General features: G+C 44.4%; 1 protein-coding gene across 3 annotated transcripts in view; it reads left to right on the plus strand.

Moving 5' to 3' along the window:
* thap4 (THAP domain containing 4) overlaps positions 1 to 19,351 on the plus strand; it is a 55,444-nt gene that overhangs the window by 4,350 nt on the left and 31,743 nt on the right. The window contains exon 2 of one of the 3 annotated variants that reach the window (XM_080185191.1): positions 7,351 to 8,129. In XM_080185191.1, coding sequence (XP_080041317.1) covers positions 7,351 to 8,129 — 779 coding nt within the window. Of the gene's footprint in view, positions 1 to 7,350; positions 8,130 to 17,306; positions 17,354 to 17,872; positions 18,105 to 19,351 lie in introns of those variants that run through there. The other 2 variants (XM_080185204.1, XM_080185197.1) reach the window with 2 other exon arrangements.

Below are 19,351 nucleotides of genomic sequence, written 5' to 3' on the forward strand. Positions count from 1 at the left end.
AAGGGGTATAGAGTATAAGAGCTGCCGTCTAATGCCTCAGTTGTACAGAACGTTGGTTAGACCGCATTTGGAGTACTGCGTCTGGTTCTGGTCACCTTACTACCGGAAGGACGTGGAGACCCTGGAGAGAGTGCAGAGGAGGTTTACCAGGATGTTGCCTGGCATGGAAGGACTAAGCTACGAGGAAAGGTTGGAGAAACTGGGGCTCTTCTCCTGAGAAAGACGGAGATTAAGGGGTGATATGATAGAGGTATATAAAATACTGAAGGGAATAGATAGAGTAAACAGTGGTAGGCTTTTCCCTAGATTGGGGACAATTACGAGAGGTCACAATCTAAGGGTGAGGGGGGAGAAGTATAATTTGGATATGAGAGGAAGGTTTTTCACGCAGAGGGTCGTGGGGGTATGGCACGCGCTACCGAGTAGGGTGGTGGAGGCAGGCACGTTGGACTTGTTTAAGGTTTACTTAGACACATGAGCGAAGCAAGGATGGAGGGTTATAGTAGAGGGTATTAAATAGGGTCAGAGCCTCGGGACGACACCGGAAATGTAGTTTTATATGTTAACGTACTGTCTTTTTATTCCACAGGGTCGGTCCACCTTGTTGTCAAACAAGGGGCATGCACACGGTGGGTCGTGCGTGGGCTGCTCTTGGAGGTTCCGGGAGTGGCCTAGTACTTCGTGTCGTTGTGTGTGCTTAATCCTGGACCAGCAGATGAGCACCGCAACAGCTCGGTGACTAGCACTGCTAGCTGTGCAGATACATGGATTTGGGCCTGTGTCTGTGGGAGTTTGTGCATTCTCCCTGTGGTTGCGTGGGTTTCCTCCGGGCGCTCCGGTTTCCTCCCACACCCCAAAGACGTGCTCTTAGGCTGATTGGTGTACCAAATTGATGCTATTCTCCCCTGAATCTGGCTACATTAGGGGTTCCACTCACATACACACAGGGCGGGGTAGGTGTGGGAAGATGCGGCGGCGCGAGCTCGTTGGGCCGAAGGGCCTGTTTCCTATGCTGGGATGTTCTTTGTTTTTTTTGTAGTTTAAATCGTTGAACATTTATTGCTTCCGTTCAGGGTTTACACTTATTTAAGAGCAGGGTTGTCTGATTTCACATCCTAGCACTAGGAGATGGGCCATGTTGAGCATAAGTTTGAAAAAGCAAAATACTGCAGAGTCTGAAATCCTGAAATAAAAACAACGTCCATGACACTCAACAGGTCAGGCAGCATCTGTGGAGAGCAAAGTGGATAGATGACCTTTTGTCAGAATTGTAAAAAGCGAGTGAGCCAGAGTTTAAGCATGAATGGGTAAAAATGAAAAGGAGTGTGATAGAACATAACAGCGCAGAACAGGCCCTTCGGCCCACGATGTTGCGCCGACCAATTAAAAAAGCAATGACCCTCTAACCTAAACCAATCCCTTTCCATCCATAAACCTATCCACGGATCTCTTAAACGCCCCCAAACTAGGCGCATCTACAACTGCAGCAGGCAGGGCATTCCATTCCCCCACCACCCTCTGGGTAAAGAACCTACCCCTGACATCCGTCCTATAACTACCACCCCTTAATTTAAAGCTATGCCCCCCGTGCTAGCTTTCTCCATCTGAGGAAAAAGGCTATCACTGTCCACCCTATCTAAACCTCTAATCATCTTGTATGTTTCAATAAGGTCTCCTCTTAGCCGCCTTCTTTCTAACGAAAACAACCTCAAATCCCTCAGTCTCTCCTCATAGGACCTTCCCTCCATACCAGGCAACATTCTGGTAAACCTCCTCTGCACCCTCTCCAATGCCTCCACATCCTTCCTATAATGTGGGGACCAGAACTGTACACAATACTCCAAGTGCGGCCGCACCAGAGTTTTGTACAGTTGCAACATGACGTTGCGGCTCCTAAATTCAATCCCCCTACCAATAAACGCCAAGACACCGTATGCCTTCCTAACAACCTTATCTACTTGATTCCCAATTTTCAGGGATCTATGTACACATACACCTAGATCCCTCTGTTCATCAACACTATTTAGAGTCCTACCGTTAGCCCTATACTCTACGCATCTGTTATTCCTGCCAAAGTGAATTACCTCATGCTTTTCCACATTAAACTCCATCTGCCACCTCTCGGCCCAGCTCTGCAACTTGTCCAAGTCTCTCTGTAAACTGTGACACCCCTCCTCACTATCTACCACTCCTCCGACTTTGGTGTCATCAGCAAATTTACTGATCCACCCAACTATACCCTCATCCAGATCATTTATAAAAATTACAAACAGCAGTGGCCCCAAAACAGATCCCTGAGGCACACCACTTGTAACCGAACTCCATGATGAATACTTACCATCAACCACCACCCTTTGTCTCCTATCTGCTAGCCAATTCCTGATCCAATTAACTAAATCGCCCTCAATCCCATACATCTGCATTTTCTGCAGAAGCCTTCCATGGTGAATCTTATCAAACGCCTTACTAAAGTCCATATATACCACGTCAACTGCCTTACCCCCATCCACCTCTTTGGTCACTTTCTCAAAAAACTCAATAAGGTTAGTAAGGCACGACCTACCCTTCACAAAACCGTGCTGACTATCTCCAATCAATTCATTACTCTCTAAATAACTATAAATCCTATCCTGGGTTTAACCTGGGTTAAAACTGAACCTCCGATAGACATCTCACAGCTACATGAGGACACCCCTGGGGAAGAACGTGCAAGGTGGAAAGCTCAGGGAGCTACGCCTGATGAGAGGGGTATATGGAGGTTAAATTATAAAGTGTTAGCGCCCGAATGTATCCAGCAAACTCTGATGCAGTTACAACATGGATTATCATGATGGGAAGGGATACCATGATAGCCAGTATAGGAAAGGAGTGGTGGTGGAAGGGAATGGGGATATTGCCTGGTATTGTCATCGGTGCACAACCTGTGCCCAGTTTAACCCAGGGAAACCTGTAAAGGTTAAGATAGGGCATTGGCCTCACCCTCGGGGTCCATGGGAACATCTACAAATTGACTTCACAGGGCCCCTCCTGCAGTCACACGGGAGAACACACTGTTTGGCGATAATCGATCAATTCACCAAATGGGTAGAAGCGTTCCCCAATAAACATTGTTCAACCATGACTGTGACAAGGATATTGGCTGAGGAAGTAATCCCAAGATGGGGGGGTAGTTAAAAACTACATGCCAACTGATGGGGATAAAACAGAGATTTCATATACCCTACCACCCTCAAAGTTCGGGAATGGTGGAATGTATGAATAGAAACCTTAAGACCTTCCTGGCAAAGGCCATGCAGGACTCAGGAAGGAGAGGGACTGAGGCATTGCCTCTCATATTAATGAAACTCAGAGCTACTATGAATTGAGCCACAGGGCTGACACCATATGAGTTAATGGCTGGAAGGACCATGCAACTGCCCGAATCCATTATTACCAGGGGGACAGATGTAGGCCCTCTACGAGATAGAATTAGAGGATATATTTTAGAGTTAAATGCCCAACTGAAGGGTATGTGAAAGACAGGGAAAACCAATTAACCAGGGATGAGTAAATTGAACTCGAACAGACCCTGAGGTACCCCCGACAGGCAGCAAGGTTACATTAAAGACATTACCTGGAAAACCCGGGTTTGCCCCCAAATGGAACAGCCCGTACGAGGTTAACACCAGTGGCGACACCTGTGCCTGCATAAAAATGCAAGGCAGGGGTGTCTGGAAACACTGGACTCAACTGAAAGAATAAACCAGCACCAATTGAAAATATGTAATGTGCTCAATTCACAGAGGGTGGAAGGCAGGTGATATTAAATGACCAAAGGAAAATCTAGGCAGACCAGTTATATTAGTTATTTTACAGTAGTTTTTAAAAGAGGTCACCAAGGAAGTGAAAGGGAAAGTTTGTTTTACTTGTCCCATGGAGTAGTCAAACTGTGAGCATATGCTGGCCTGTTTTCCCTGTGTTGAACATTGTTGTGCTGAATGAGAATCTTCTGCCTTCCTGTCCTCGTTTTTAACCAATGGAGGTAATTTTTTCATTATTTGCCTACATATCCTCGGGTTTCAGTCACACCCTTACTAGCTACTCCTCTCGTCATCACACCCTTCAGTATCTTGTTGCTGCTGCTCCCAGCTTGGCAGGGAATCCTGGGCACCCATCTCATTCCTTTCCTCCTCAACTCCCCCAGAAATACAGGGAAAGGAGGGAGGGATGGGAGAAAAGGAAGGATGGATGGGGGGGGGGGGGGAGGAGGGGGGGTGGAAGGGTGCTGTGGGTGGAGGGAGGGGGGTAGAGAGAGACAGAGCAGGCTGACATGTGCTTACAGGTCAACGTTGTTGGGCCAAGGCCTGCCTGCATCCATTGTGCACAATCCGCTATCGCACACTGAGATCCACCTGGCAACGCTGAGTGACAGCTCAAACTGGTCAGAAATACAGGGGGACATCAAGGGTGCAGATCCTCTCATCCTTGAATGACCCTCATCCCCAGCATCAACCTGCCTTTGTTTACTTGCAAGTTTCAAAATGCCCGTTTTTGTGTTTCTTGGCAAAGAGAGAATACATGGTATAATTATGTCTGAAATTAATGGTCAACTTTTTCCAATGTGCACTACTCACAGAAGAGCAGAATAGATTTAATTCTGTGGGACCCACAGTGAGAAGTTAGAGATCCTCTCCACTTGGAGCCACTGAAGTAACATCAGATAGCTTTTGTTAAATTGCCTTAGATCAACAATTCAGCAACTATAACAATTAGTCTAGTTGTGGTAATGCCCATGTACAGACAAAGGAGTGTCACCTGAACTTGGGGGGCCATTACTAGTTCATCTGGGTAAATCCACCTTGGCGCTGTAATTAATTAACTCATAACAATCAGTTTCTCCTACAGCTAATTTTAATCACAAAAGCCTTAAAAATAATGGCAGGGAACAACCTTGATAAGTGGAGCATAAAACAATATAGTGGCATTAATTACAGTAATTAAGGAATCGTAATTTGTACATGACAAGGAATGGATCAATCTATTGGTAGATCTTTGTCTTGGCATATTACTTTAACACCAATTTTCCAAGCAGAACCTTTGCTACACCAGTATGATACTTAGTGTTCCTACAACCAACATTCTTGAAGCCTTCTTAGGTGCGATTACCAATGTGTAAATTATAGGCTGTTTCCTTTCGTGGGTCAATGCCAATTGGAAACCGAATGCTAATTCCTCTTGTTGCGAAAAATAAAATTTATTTGTAAAATATCTGAAAGGACATTACAAAAATTTCAAAATGACCATCAAGTGCAATATAATATTCAGGTTTCTGCATTCTGAGATGCTTCAATACAGCTAAAGCAACATTGCACTCATTTTAAAATGGTCATTTTTAAATCTGCAAGATGCACTAAAGCTTCAGGCACCCACCACAGAGGGACAATGGGGAAAGGTCTAAGCCTTTCAGCCACGGTGAACCGAGGGAATGGAATTGTATACTCCCTTGTGAGTCATATTCCCTTGGGCAGTATGACTCTCAGTGAATGTTATATGTATCATAATTATATTGAAGCATTTCATCCATGTAGAAAACCGAAATACTTTTATAACATCTGTAATCACCATTTTGAAATGGAATGCCAGATTGCATAAAAGGAGACCATTTACCTCTGTTGGTCAGAGCTGCATTTGACCCATCATAACAGGCACCTAACCCACTCAGTCTGCCTGGAGTGCTGCTCTAGCCGTGTTTGAACCAAGCTTGTCAATGTGACCATTGTAGAAAAGTAACAGGTCACTTTTTTTTTAAGGTTATGATTTTAATCTTGTTTAAGTGTCACTTAATATTTACTATCCAATCTCTTGTCAGCCATAAACTTTTCATGTTAATGAGTGACATTCGAATTTCTGACACCTTGTATTTCGTCACAAGTGTCCAATTTAATATGAATTTCTCAACCTTGAGTCATTTATCGCAAAGTATTTTGAGTTTTTTTTGTGAAAAGGTGCTGTATAAATACAAGAATGAACATTATTGAAATTTTGCACCTGTGCCTGAAGAATGAAAACTTACAATTGTGAGGGCTGAGTTAGACAGGTTTTTGATCGACAAGGGAGGAAAGACAGGAGAGTGGGGTCGAAGCAAAAACCAGATCAACCATGATCTTATTGGCAGGTCAGGCTCAAAGGGCTGAATGGGCCTACTCATGCTGCTGTGCCCTTTGTTTTTATATCATATTGATTCAAACAGGAAATCAACACTGATAGAGTATTTTGTTCATGTGTCTGATACAGTAAGTTGATGACTAAGTGAGGAATCACATTGAGTCAGGGAATAATGGATGTTCTTGTAACCTCAGAAGAGTTAAGTTTGAGCATTTTCACTGAGTACATTGCTGTTTGTCAAAATGGAGGGTCTGAGCATGAACTGTGGAAATAATCTATTTTCATGACTGTTCAATCCAGAGGCAGTCCTGAACTAAATAGTTGGTTCTGATAGACATCCATTTCAGTCTATCTATCCAGGAACACTTGAAAAATAAACTTCTTGAGACACAATGGGTGAAACTTTGAAATTGAATGAGAGCATTAAAAGGTGGATATACAGGTAAAGGAGCCGGCAAATCAGTCCTTTGACCTGCTACCAACTGCTTTTTACTTTGAAAGTTGAGACTTTTGTTGAAGGTTTTCTCTGTGTCACACTTTCCTATGGGCTAACTGTAATTTTGTTCTGATCAAAGACATTGAGGTTACAATAAGTGTTGATGAAATGTACGGCTGCCTCTACACTGCTCCTGTAATGTGCTTTAACTCTACTGTGGCCCTGACATTTATTTTCAACACCAATCACCTCTTGTGGCTTCTTTGGAAGATACCTTTCATTTTGGTGTTGAATTATGAGCAATTTTGTGTCCTGGGCCCAGAAATCATAGATTTGGCCATTTCACTTGGGACCTCTGTAACTGTCTATTGGATCATAACTAATCTGGATCTTTAATCCACGCTTTAGCTCAGTAACCTTTAAGAGTCTTACCTAACAATTTTATCAATCCCAGTTTTTAAATTGTCAGTTAAACAGCCGCCCCCCAAACACCACCTCCCTCCCCCACCATACCACTATCCTCAATAACTTTTTGAGAGAAATTTCTACTAAACTTTGTGTAAAGTAATTACCAGACGTCACCCTAAATGGCCTATCCTAAGTTTAAGGTTATGCCCCTTTGCTCTGGGTTACTTATTAACTTTAGTTAGAGAAAATGTTCTGGATATTGGAAGAGTAATTGTATTTTTTTTGTAAAAACTGAAAGATGCAGTTGAAAGGGATGATTAGAGGGTGTGGCCCTTATTTTCAGTGTTTTTTCTCCCTGCCAGATTCCCTTTGAAAGATGCTAAACGTTTGGCAAAATGGATTGCTGCTGTTGGGCGGACTAACTGGAGACCAACCAAATTTTCCTTCTTATGCAGCGTTCACTTCACTAAAGATAGCTTTCAGAAGCGCCAAGAGGACCAGCTGCATCGACTCAAATTCAATGCTGTTCCTTCCATCTTTCACTTCTCAGACAATCAGAAGAAAATAAATGGTGGACGCAATTGTTGCCAGAGTGCAGCCAAAGTGCAGCAGGCTCCAGTGAATCAGGAAAGGACGTCCAGTGGCAACCTGACCTCTGAAGTATTGGATGGTGAAGCAACTGAGCTTCTCAACTCCAGTTTTTTAACTGTGGACAGTGATCATATGCTTCAGAGAGTTTCTGTGGTTGATGAAAGTAGTGTCACCTTCCAGTCTTCCTCTGTGCCAGTTGAACCAGTTGAGTATACAGTTGTTGAACAGCAGTGCACTCTGAAGTCTGATGGCGGCCAGGCTCCTTATGTTGAAAGGCTGCTGATTGACGGCACTGTTCCATCTCTTGATGATGCTACCCCATCTGCTTCTGGTGCATGTAAACTAATCAATTCGCTGCACTCCTACTGCTTGTCCCCACCACACAATGCATTCCTTAAAGACCAATTCATGAAAAAGAACACCAAACTTAAACACTTGAGACAGAAAAGCAGTCGGGTTGTGAAACGAGTAAAACGACTAGAGGGATTGATCCGTAAGCTTCAGGAAACCAATTCCACACTCATAAGGTGCCTTTTGCCTCAGGATCATGGTTAGTGGAAGCTTTTACTTTTTCAGCATTTACAATGATTAGACATTCAAACCCACAATTTTGCATATGCAAGACTGAAAATTTACTTTTGATAAACAATTTACTCTAAAACTGAGAACCTCCTTGATAGAAAATTCAGTGTTTGATTTAGCTCCAAAGAAATGTGGTGAACTTACTACCACTACCTTCCAGATATTTACATTAGACCAGAATGAGCTTACAGATCAGAGTTTGTGCCTTATGCCCACATATTCTCTCTCTACTCTCGTATGTGAAGAGTGACCAATGCCCATGGACCCACTAACCAACAAGTCACTGATTTTCAGTCAAGTCCCCACACACACACTGTCTACATTCATGCATTACAAAAATAGTTGCATGTGTTTTGAATTGCCCTGGTCAATTGAGCTCTCTAATGTTCAGTAAATATGTACTCTAGCTCCAAGGTTTGTATCAAGGTACTTAGAAGACTGCTGAACCCATCCCACTTGAAAGGGGGGGGAGATACATAATTATGTAATCAATCTCTTTCCCAGTGATACTTTGCATGACATTGTAAAGCATTTGATAGCATTTGATTTGGATATTGCTTGAAAAAAAAATTTGATGTCCTTTTTCATAGATCATGGACCGGATTTTCCACGGCCCTGGTGACAAATTTCACAGCGGCGGAGGTGGTCCGCCATTGGCTGGCAGTGGGATCTTATGGTCCTGCCGCTACCAACAGAGTTTCCCATTGTTTGCAACTGTCAGGGAACTCACAGTGAGGCCTTGCCATCAGTGAGATTGGATGATCCTGCCAGCGGGAATGGCAGAAAATTCCGGCCCATGTATTAGAAAGATTCTCCTAGGGGCTCCTTCGCTCCACACATCATATGAAGCAGTGGGCTAACCAGCGGAGATATGCAAGTGGTTGCCACCTAGTGATCTATTCTAGCTTTGTAGGATTCAAAGGGGTGTGGAAAGTAAAGATCAGAAAATTCAAGGGATTTCTGTTCCAATTGTCCATTTGTATCAGTACCTGAAAACATGCTTACTTACTGGTGACTGCTTTCTCAAAATTGGATGGTTGTAAAGTTTGGTTGGGATCTTCAGCTGCACGGCATGGTGGCACTGTGGATAGCACTGCTGTCTCACAGCTTCAGGGACCCAGGTTCGATTCCCGGCTTGGGTCACTGTCTGTTTGGAGTTTGCACATTCTCTTCATGTCTGTGTGGGTTTCCTCTGGGTGTTTTGGTTTCCTCCCATGGTCCAAAAACGTGCAGGTTAGGTAGGCTGGTCATGCTAAATTGGCCCTTGGTGTCCCGGGATGTGTAAATTAGAGGGATTAGCGGGTAAATAGGTGGGATTACAGGGATAGGGCATAGGTGGGATTGTCGTCGATGCAGACGTGATGGGCCGGAAGGCCTCCTTCTGCACTGTAGGGTTTCTATGATTCCTGTGATTTCAGCCAGAGGTGTTGAATGAATGATCCATCCTCGCCTCCTCCAGAGATCATGAACATCACGTATGCCAGGCTTCAGCTGATTCAATTAAATTAGAAACATAGAAAATGGAAGCAGAAGTAGGCAATTTGGCCCATCAAGCCTGCTCTGCCATTCGTTCTCATCATCAACTTCAATATCCTGATTTTGCCTTTCTCCCATATCCCTTTAGCTCCAGGAGATGTATCTAATTTCTTTTTGAAATCAGACAATGTTTTGGCCTCAACTAATTCCTGTGTGAGTGAATTTCACACATTCACCACCACTCTCTGGGTGAAGAAATTTCTCTTAACTGCAGTTCTAAAAGGTTTACCCCTTATCCTCAAACTATGACCCCTACATCTGGACTCCCCTACCATCAGGAACATTCTTTCTGAATCTTCCCTGCCTTATCCTTTGGAATTGTATATGTTTCTATGAGACCCCCTCTCATTCTCCTAAACGCCAATGAATGCAATCCTTACCGACTTGAGTTTCTCCTCAAGTGTCAGACCTGTCATTCCCAGGTATCAGCCTGGTAAACCTTTGCTGCATTCCCTCTATAGCAAGGTCACCCTTCCTCAGATAAAGATCAATCCTTTAGTCCTCCTTTGTTGAATTTTGAAGTGCTCCCAATCCTCAGGTTTACTGCTTTTCATCAAATAAAAATCATGCCAATTTGATCTCTATAGGTGCCATCAGTTGTTTCTTCGTACCATTTTTGAAGGTTTGGACCAGCCGTTCTGCCAATTCATTCGACAAGGGGTGATAAGCTGAAGTTCAGACATGTTGGATGCCATTAGAGAGCACGACATTCTGGAAATCACTGCGCATAAAAGCCGTGCTGTTATCGAAAACAGGACTTCTGGTATTCCATGTGTACTAAAGCTTCGTCATAATTTCTCAATCGTAGTCGTAGAGCCCATGCAGTGTACCTCCAACCATTTGGAGTGTAGGTCTACCATGATTAAAAACATCAAACCCATTAAGGGCCCCACAAAGTCTGCATGTACACATACCTACGATCGAACAAGGGTGTGGGGAGACCGAGGGAGGTCACATCACTTCACCAAATCTGTAATTCAGAGTTAAGACCATTCAACTAGCCACAACTCCTAGCCAGCATTTTCTGTTTTGATACTCCCAGGTGGCCATTATGTAATTTTGTTAATATTGGATGTCGTCCTGGGGGTGGAACAATGACTCAGGATCCCCAAAGAATAATCTCATCCTCAACACTAAGCTAATACGGTGGGGTTTAATTCCTTCGGAGGTTGGCCTTTGGAATCCATTGTATAGGATCATGTGCCTGATTTTAGTTAAGTTTGGATCTTTTGGGTCCAGGTCTTAATCTGCCTTGTGGACACTGGCAGGGTCTCCAAAAAATTTAAAGCCATGACAACCTTTTCCAATGCTGGTAAAGGAGCCAGGCCTATGGCATTAGCTATCTGGGTCCCAGAATGGTGTTCTGAAAGGTATTCATAGGCTGCCAATAATTGCCTTGTCCTCTTTGAAAAGGCCCAACAAGGGTTTATTGTCGGTAACACAGAAATATGTCTACCATAGCCACATTGATGGAACTTTTTCACACCTCTTATGACTGCCAACCCTTCTTTCTTAGTCTGAGAATACCTTCAGTCCACATCCGAAAGGTCCTATACACGTACATAATAATCTTTTCCATCCTGCCTTTCCAGCAATATGACAGCACCACTCCAATCTTGTATGGGGAAGTGTCACAAGTCAATATAAGTACTTCGTAAGGGTCAACATGGGCCAGTAAATTAGAGGACAATAACTGACATTTGACTTTCGATAAAGCATCTGCCTGCGAAGCTTCCCAGGACCATCTCTGGTATTTTTATAGCAGGGTATGCAAGGGGAGAAGCATGGAAACTGGTTCGGAATAAATTTTCCATAATAATTGATGAATCCCAAGAGGATTTTAATTCTGTGGTGTTCCTTGGGTTGCTGCTTCCTTGATGTTATTTACCTTATCCTCTACTGGATGTAACCCCATGCCATACTCAGTAGACTAAATAGGTTAATTCAGCCACTTGAAAAGCATATTTCTCTCTCTTCAGGTGAAAATTTAGGTGGGCATGTTACTTATCGAGTATGGTGATCCAATTAACTAGTAATTTATAGTACTTATAAAGATGCACTGATTTATTGGACTTAAGAACAGGGACTATGGGCACAGCCCAGCTGCAAGTTTATTGTATCTAAATTTCTTGCTCTGAAATATCTAGATGTAGCATCGGGGTCAATGAAAATCTTGGCCTTGGGCCCCTTTTTTTTCAATTTTTCACAGATCTTCCTGGAAAACTGATAAGTTTGTACAATTGTCCCATGCCTAGCCTAAAGATCTCCAACCAGTTTAGTCACATCTGCTGGTGTCAATCTCTCCCTATAAGGATTGGTCCGTGCCGCCGTACAACAATGAGTGAGAGATAAGCCAATCGCCGCTTGTACATTACTGAAGCCATTTTAGTGCCTTTTATTCGTGAAGATTCCCTGTGTATGTGGCAAGTCTGGCCTTTGTGTCTTTCAAACTCAGGAATTGGACTCCAAATTGGGGTTGCTTATATGTCTGTCCTCTGATAACAAAGACTGCAGCTCCCGTATCTACCTCCATCTTCAAGAGATTCACCAGTAATTCCACCATTATTGGAGCAACTTTGTTGTGTTGATGCAATTCAGTCATGATGCCCCTGTTTCTGGAAGAAGGGATATCTGTGTGGTATGCTTAAACATTGGCCCTGCTTTTACGCCAAGCAGCACATGTATTGCTTGCTCCTGAAACTTTGCCTTGACTGTGCTCTTTGACAATGCTTGCAATAATCCATCCTCCAGCAACTGCACCTTTCTGGAGCATGTTCTCTAATACTCTTGGAGTCGTCCTTTCCTTGATTGTTTGGTGATGATACAAGGGTTCCTATATTGAAAGGGGTGACACAGTGGCTAACACTGCTGCCTCACAGCACCAGGGACCAAGTTCGATTCTGGCCTTGGGTCACTGTTTGTGTGGAGTTTGCACATTCTCCTCCAGGTGCTATGGTTTCCTCCCACAGTCCAAAGATGCGCTGGTTATGTTGATTGGCCATGCTAAATTGATGCTAGTGTCAGGAGGATTAGCAAGGTAAGTATGTGGGGTTTCAGGAATAGGGCTTGGGTGGGATTGTGGTCGGTGCAGACTCGATGGCCGAATAGCCTCCTTCTGCACTGTAGGAATTCTATGATTAATACATGATTTACGCAAACAATCTCTATAGAGAACTGATTACATCAGATCCCTCCCGCTAATTGGAGGACATTGCTGCATGATGCCCCTTATAATTCCTGAGCCTCTTGTTACATTGAAAATAGAATCAGGAGGAGACCATTCGACCCTTCGAGCGTGCTCTGATTGATTATGTTCATGCTGAGCATCCAACTCAGTAGCCTAACTCCATCTTTCCCCCATATCCTTTGATCCCCTTCACCTCAAGAGCTATATCTAACTGCTTCTTGAAAACATTCAGTGTTTCTGTTGTGAATTCCATAGGCTGAATGGCAAAATTTATCTTCATCTGTGGCCTAAAAGGTTTTCATAAGAACATAAGAAATAGGAGCAGGAGTAGGCCATCTAGCCCTTCAAGCCTGCCCCGCCATTCAATAAGATCATGGCTGATCTGTCGTGGCTCAGTTCCACTTTCCCGCCCTCTCCCCATAACCCTTAATCCCCTGTCTTATCAAAAACCCATCAACCCGTGTCTTAAAAATATTTAGCGAGATAGCCTCCACCACCAGAGATTCACCACCCTTTGAGTGAAGAAGTTCCTCCTCAACTCCGTTCTAAACCACCCCCCCTTTATCTTGAGGCTGTGCCCCCTAGTCCTACTGTCTTTTTTGAGCGGGAAGAGTCTCTCCACCTCTATCCTATCCATCCCATTCATCATCTTATACGTCTCAATGAGATCTCCCCTCATTCTTCTAAACTCTAACGAGTACAAGCCTAGTTTATTCAGCCTCTCCTCATAGCTCAATCCCCTCAACTCCGGTATCAGCCTAGTAAACCTCCTCTGCACTCCCTCCAAGGCCAAAATATCTTTGCGCAGGTGCAGCGCCCAAAACTGCACACAGTACTCCAGCTGCGGCCTCACCAATGCCCTATACAGCTGCAGCAAGACCTCCCTACTTTTATATTCAATCCCCCTCGCTATGAAGGCCAGCATCCCATTCGCCTTCCTGACCACCTGCTGCACCTGCAAGCTGGGTTTTTGCGACTCATGCACAAGGACCCCGAGGTCCTTCTGCACCGTCGCCTGCTGCAGTTTTTCGCCACGTAAGTAATAGTCCTTCCTACCATTCTTCCTACCAAAGTGGACCACCTCACACTTGCCAACATTAAATTCCATTTGCCATTTCCTGGCCCATTCGCCCAGCCTATCTAGATCCTTCTGCAGACTCTCCACACCCTCCGCACAATTTGCCGTTCCCCCAATCTTGGTGTCATCAGCAAATTTCGACACCCTACACTCGGTTCCCTCCTCCAGATCATCTATATAAATGGTAAAAAGCTAAGGCCCCAGCACCGACCCCTGGGGCACTCCACTAGTCACCATCCGCCAATCCGAATAGCACCCGTTGACCCCCACTCTCTGCCTCCTATTTGACAACCAATCCTCTATCCACGCTAACACCCTACCCCCAACTCCATGTCCCTCGACCTTCTGCAATAACTTCTTGTGAGGTACTTTGTCAAACGCCTTCTGAAAATCCAGAAAGACCACATCCACCGGCTCTCCTCTATCCACTGCCCTAGACACATCCTCATAAAACTCCAGTAAATTTGTCAGACATGACTTCCCTTTAATGAAACCGTGCTGCGTCTGCTCTATCAAGCAATTCCCTTCAAGATGCCTCGCAATTTCCTCCTTAATGACGGATTCTAACATTTTACCTACCACAGACGTTAAACTAACCGGCCTATAATTCCCCGCCTTTTGCCTGGCACCCTTCTTAAACAACGGCGTAACATTAGCCGTTTTCCAATCTTCTGGCACTTCCCCGGAATCCAGCGACGTCTGGAAAATAACCACCAAGGCATCCACTATCACCTCCGCCATTTCTTTCAGAACCCTCGGATGCAATCCATCCGGTCCTGGGGACTTGTCCACAATCAGCCCCTCCAGTCTGTCGAGCACCGCCTCTCTAGTAACAGTAATGTCATTAAGACCCTCCAGTCCTACCACCTTTCCATCGCTAACACCCGGCAAATTATTCACGTCCTCCTCCGTGAAGACAGACAAAAAAGTTATTCAATACCTTAGCCATATCCCCATCCCCTACCAGTAGGTCCCCTTTCTCATCCTCTAAAGGACCAACGTTCACCCTAGCCAGCCTCTTCCTTTTTATATATTTATAAAAACTCTTGCTATCCTTTTCCTGTGTCCTCAGACTATGACTCCTGGTTCTGGGTACCCTACCATTGGGAACATTCTTATGCAGCTACCCTGTCTACTCCTCTTGTCCTCTTTGAATTTTATAAGTTTCCATGAGATTCCCCCTCGTTCTTCTGAACTCCAGTGTGTACAATCCTAACCAACTCAATGACTCATACATCAGTCCCACTATCCCAGGAATCAGACTGGTAAACCTTCTCTTCACTCCCTCTAGAGCAAGGATACCAAAACTGCACGTAATATTCCAGGTGTGGTTTCACCTGTATAATTGCCCCATATAATTGCATTATGATACCCCTGCATCTGTACTCGTTATGAAGACCAAGATACTATTTGCACCTGCATGCTTACCTTCAGTGATTTGCGTATGAGGACACCCAGGTTTCACCGAACATTCCCCTTCTAATTTATGCCCATTTAGATAGTGATCTGCCTTCCCATTTTTCGCTACCAAAGTGGATAACCTCATATTTACTCAAATTGTACTGCATCAACCCATCATTTGCCCACTCGCTCAACTTGTCCAAATCACACTGAACAATCTTTGCATCCTCCTCATGGCTCACTCTCATCTGCAAATCTGGATATTAAATTTAGTTCCCTCATTTAAATATATAGTGAATTGCTGGGGTCCCTGCAATACCCCACTCATACCCCATTTGGAAAAAGACCTATTTATTCCTATTCTTTGTTTCCTGTCTGCCAACCAGTTTTCTATTAATCTCAACATGCTACCCCCAATCCCATGTGCTTTAATTTTGCATGCTAATCTTTTATGTGGAACTTTGTTGAAAGCCTTCTGAAAATCCAAATAAGCCGCATCCACTGGCTCCCTCCCCCTCATCAACTCTACTAGTTACATCCTAAAAGAATTCCAGTAGATTTGTCCAGCATGATTTCCCTTTCATAAATCCATTCTGACTCTGTCTAACCTTGCCACTGTTTTCCAAGTGCTTTGCTATAAAATCTTTGATAATGGACTGTAGAATTTTCCCCATGCTTAAGTCATCTATAATTCCCTGTTTTCACTCTACTTCCCTCTAAATAGTGGGGTTACATTAGCTACCCTCCAATCTGTAGGAACTGTCTCAGAGTCTATTGAATCTTGGAAGATGAGCACCAATGCATTCATTATTTCTCGGAGGACTTCCTTAAGTACTTTGGGATGTAAATTATCAAGCCCTGGGGATTTATTGGCCTTCAATTCCATCAGTTTCCCTAACACCATTTCTCTATTGACACTGATCTCATTCAGTTCCTTCCTCTCAATAAACCTTGTATTCCCCAACATTTCTGATATGTTATTTGTGCCCTCCATGTAAATGGAACCAAAGTATGTATTCATGTGGTCAGCCATTTCTTTGTTTCCCATTATAAATTCCCCTGTTGTTTTGCATTCTCAAGTGATAAGGCTATTTCAATGGCTTTTTTTAGTCTAAGTTGTGTTCTGCTAAAAGCTTCTTTTGGATTGTTAGGTCATTTATGCCACATACCAATCTGTCGGGCAACATTTCATTAAGAGGCAGTCACAGCTATGGCAATGAAGTGCAGGTTTGCGTACACCTCCAGTAGAAGTCGGGCATTCTGTTGAGCTAGGGTCCCCAAGGAACCCTCCATACATTCGTGTCAGTGCCATGATATCAGAGAGCATGTGGGTGGACTTTTCCACCTCGTATGCCAATTGTAGTCAAGAGCCAGTGATAGATTCCCCAGTTCTGTTGAAGTGATGTCTCTGGAGAATTTCAGGGACCTTCGGGTTGTAATGGCTTTTTAACCAGGTCAGCCAGCTCATTTAAAATTGTGGAGTCAGGTGCATTTGAATAGGTCATACTTTGTATCATGCTGAAAGTCAGGGCCCCACATGCTATCAACAAAATCACTTTTTGGTTTTCGTCTCCTTCAATGTTGTTAGCATGGAAAAAGTAACATATATGCTCAGTACATTGGGCCCAGTCTTGCTCACTGGTATCATAAAGTTCAAGTTTCCCGAAATGAAGCATAGTGGTCTTTTCTTACTATAAAATATTCGTTATTTAAGGGGTTGCCCGAAGGGAAAGATGAAGAAAAAACAAGTTCCTCCTCGTGTCAATGTAGTATTCACCTTGTTTTGGCGGTGGGGGGGCAGATCTGGCGGGGCGGGGCGGGGCGGGGCTGGCGGAGAGGGGAGGGGGCGGGGCGGGGCTGGCGGAGAGGGGAGGGGGCGGGGCTGGCGGGGGCGGGGCGGGGCTAGCGGGGGGCGGGGCTGGCGGGGGGCGGGGCTGGCGGGAGGGAAAGCGGGACTTAGCAGTGATGGCCGGCGCTATGGCGGAAGCAGGTACACGCGGAGCGGGCCTGGGGTGGTGTTGAACCAGATTCCGGCTCACACCGGGGTAGTGGAAATATGGAGCTTAGACGTAGTATTTTTGAATCACTAACACAGTGGAGATTAGAGGGAGGGATTGAGGGGGAGACTGGGTAAGAGACGGATATAGCGGATGCAGAAGGAGGCTATTCCGCCCATCGCGCCTGCACAAACGATTCCACAGTAAGAAATCTCCCACCACCACATTAAGGTCCAACAGGTTTATTTGGTAGCAAAAGCCACTCGCTTTCGGAGCACTGCCCCTTTGTCAAGTCAGTGGGAGTCCTGTTCACAAACAGGGCATGTAAAGGTACAAACTCAATTTACAAGATAACGGTTGGAGTGCAGATCTTTACAGGTAATTAAGTCTTAAAAATACAGACAATGTGAGTGGAGAGAGAGGGTTAAGCACAGGTTAAAGAGATATGTATTGTCTCCAGACAGGACACTTACTGAGATTTTGCAAGCCCAGGCAAGTGGTGGGAGTTACAGATAATATGAAATGAACAATTCTACCCCGGCCCTATCCTCCTCGCTGCATGTATTTACCATTAGTGCAGATAACACTAAAGTTGGTGGAGTGTGGAAGGATGTTGCAAGTTATAGAGGAACGTGGATAAGCTGCAGAGCTGGGCTGAGATGTGGCAAGTGGAGTCCATTGCGAAAAAGTGTGAGGTGATTCACTTTGGAAGGAGTAACAGGAATACAGAATACTGGGCTAATGGTAAGTTATTTGTTAGTGTGGATGAACAGAGAGAACCATGTACATAGATCCCTGAAAGTTGGCGCCCAGGTTGATAGGGTTGTTAAGAAGGCATACAGTGTGTTAGCTCTCATTGGTAGAGGGATTGAGTTTCAGAGCCATGAGGTCATGTTACAGCTGTACAAAACTCTGCTGCGGCCACACTTGGAGTATTGCATACAGTTCTGGTTGCCGCGTTATAGGAAGGATGTGGAAACATTGGAAAAGGTCCAGAGGAGATTTACCAGGATGTTGCGTGGCATGGCGGGGAAGTCTTAAGAGGAAAGGCTGAGGAACTTGAGGCTGTTTTCGTTAGAGAAAAGAAGCTTAAAAGGTGACTTAATAGAGGCATATAAGCTGATCAGAGGATTAGATAGGGTGGACAGTGTGAGCCTTTTTCTTTGGATGGAGATGGCTAGCACGAGGGGACGTAGCTTTAAATTAAGGGGGGATAGATATAGGACAGGTGTCAGAGGTAGGTTCTTTACTCAGAAAGTAGTAAGGGCGTGGAATGCTTTGCCTGCAACAGTAGTGGACTCATCAACATTAAGAGCATTTAAATGGTCATTGGATAAACATATGGATGATATTGGAATAGTGTAGGTTAGATGGGCTTTAGATTGGTTTCACAGGTCAGCGCAACATCGAGGGCCAAAGGGCCTGTATTGCACTGTAATGTTGTATTTTCTATGTTCTATGTTAGTTCCCCTAACTGTAAGGGGCAATTTTGCATTACCAAATTTGATTTGAATAATTGTGATAGCCTGTTTGTGCTGTAGTTTTTCTATGTTCTACTGGGATATGTGAAAAATATTGTTTCTTGCACGCTATGCAGGCAGACCATTGAGCTCATGAAGTACGTAGGGGAAAAGGAAAGAATGCAGTTTATAGTGTTGTAGCTACAGATAGGGTGAAGAGAAAGATCAGATATATATATATGATAGAAATGTTCAAGAATCTGATGACAGCAGGGGAAGAAGTTTGAACATGTTTTCAGAATTTGTGTCTCTTTCCCAATGGAAGAAGGTGTAAGAGAATATGTCTGGGCTGCATGGCGCGTTTGATTATGCTGGCTGATTTCCTGAAACAGTGGGAAATGCATGGAATCATAGAATCCCTACACTGCAGAAGGAGGCAATTTGGCCCATTGAATCTGGACCATCCTCCTCGGCGACAACCCCTTGCCCCTCCTTTGGCAATGCCCCTCCCCCTTGCCGACACCCCCTCTC

Source organism: Carcharhinus amblyrhynchos, chromosome 3 (assembly GCF_965287045.1).
Source record: "Carcharhinus amblyrhynchos chromosome 3, sCarAmb.v2.hapA, whole genome shotgun sequence".
NCBI classification, from domain to species: Eukaryota; Metazoa; Chordata; class Chondrichthyes; order Carcharhiniformes; family Carcharhinidae; genus Carcharhinus; species Carcharhinus amblyrhynchos.